At 62.4% G+C, this 540-nt stretch overlaps 1 protein-coding gene across 1 annotated transcript in view; it reads right to left on the bottom strand.

The window, feature by feature from the left end:
* Window positions 1-153, bottom strand: part of TCF7L1 (transcription factor 7-like 1 (T-cell specific, HMG-box)) — a 4,444-nt gene extending 4,291 nt beyond the window's left edge. Inside the window, exon 1 of the mRNA XM_009335048.1 lies at window positions 3-153. Within this exon, the coding sequence (XP_009333323.1) occupies window positions 3-153 (151 nt within the window). The remainder of the gene's footprint in view (window positions 1-2) is intronic.
* Between the last annotated feature and the right edge of the window lie 387 nt (window positions 154-540).

Raw genomic sequence — 540 nt, 5'->3', positions numbered from 1 at the left:
TCTTCCCAAGTGCGCGGGCGAGGGTGAGCGGCTGTCCTTCAGCGTGGCGCCGGCGGGAACGTCCAGCAGCGGCCACTTCATCTGCAGGTACTGCAGGAGAGCCGGGCTGATGCCCTCCGGCCAGCCCCAAAACACCCCCTGGCCCCAAAACATCCCCCCAGCCCCGGCTGCACGCTTGGCTGGGGACACCCCAACCCATGGAGGACACCGTGGGCTGGTGGCAAAGGGGTTTTGGGGGCACACAGGGCTGTTTGCAGCTCTATAAGCCCCTACGGACCCCGTAAACGGTGCAAAGCCCCAAATGATGCAAAGCCCCAAATCCAAAATCCCAAATCTCCACCCCAAATGGTGCAAAACCCCAAACCTCCGTCCCAAATGATGCAAACCCCCAAATCCCGAGCCCCAAATCCCTGCCCCAAATGGTGCAAATCCCAACCCCTGCTCAGCGCTGTCTTGCCAGGGAGCCACGAGCCCCCACCTGCCCTCCCCACCATTGCCCACCCACCTGCACCGATGCCACAGTTCCCTACCCCAAAACCA

The sequence above is a fragment of the Pygoscelis adeliae genome, unplaced genomic scaffold (genome assembly GCF_000699105.1).
Source record: "Pygoscelis adeliae isolate BGI_AS28 unplaced genomic scaffold, ASM69910v1 Scaffold690, whole genome shotgun sequence".
NCBI lineage: Eukaryota > Metazoa > Chordata > Aves > Sphenisciformes > Spheniscidae > Pygoscelis > Pygoscelis adeliae.
Note: the sequence above shows the minus strand (reverse complement) of the source record. Positions and strands in the feature narration are given on the sequence as shown.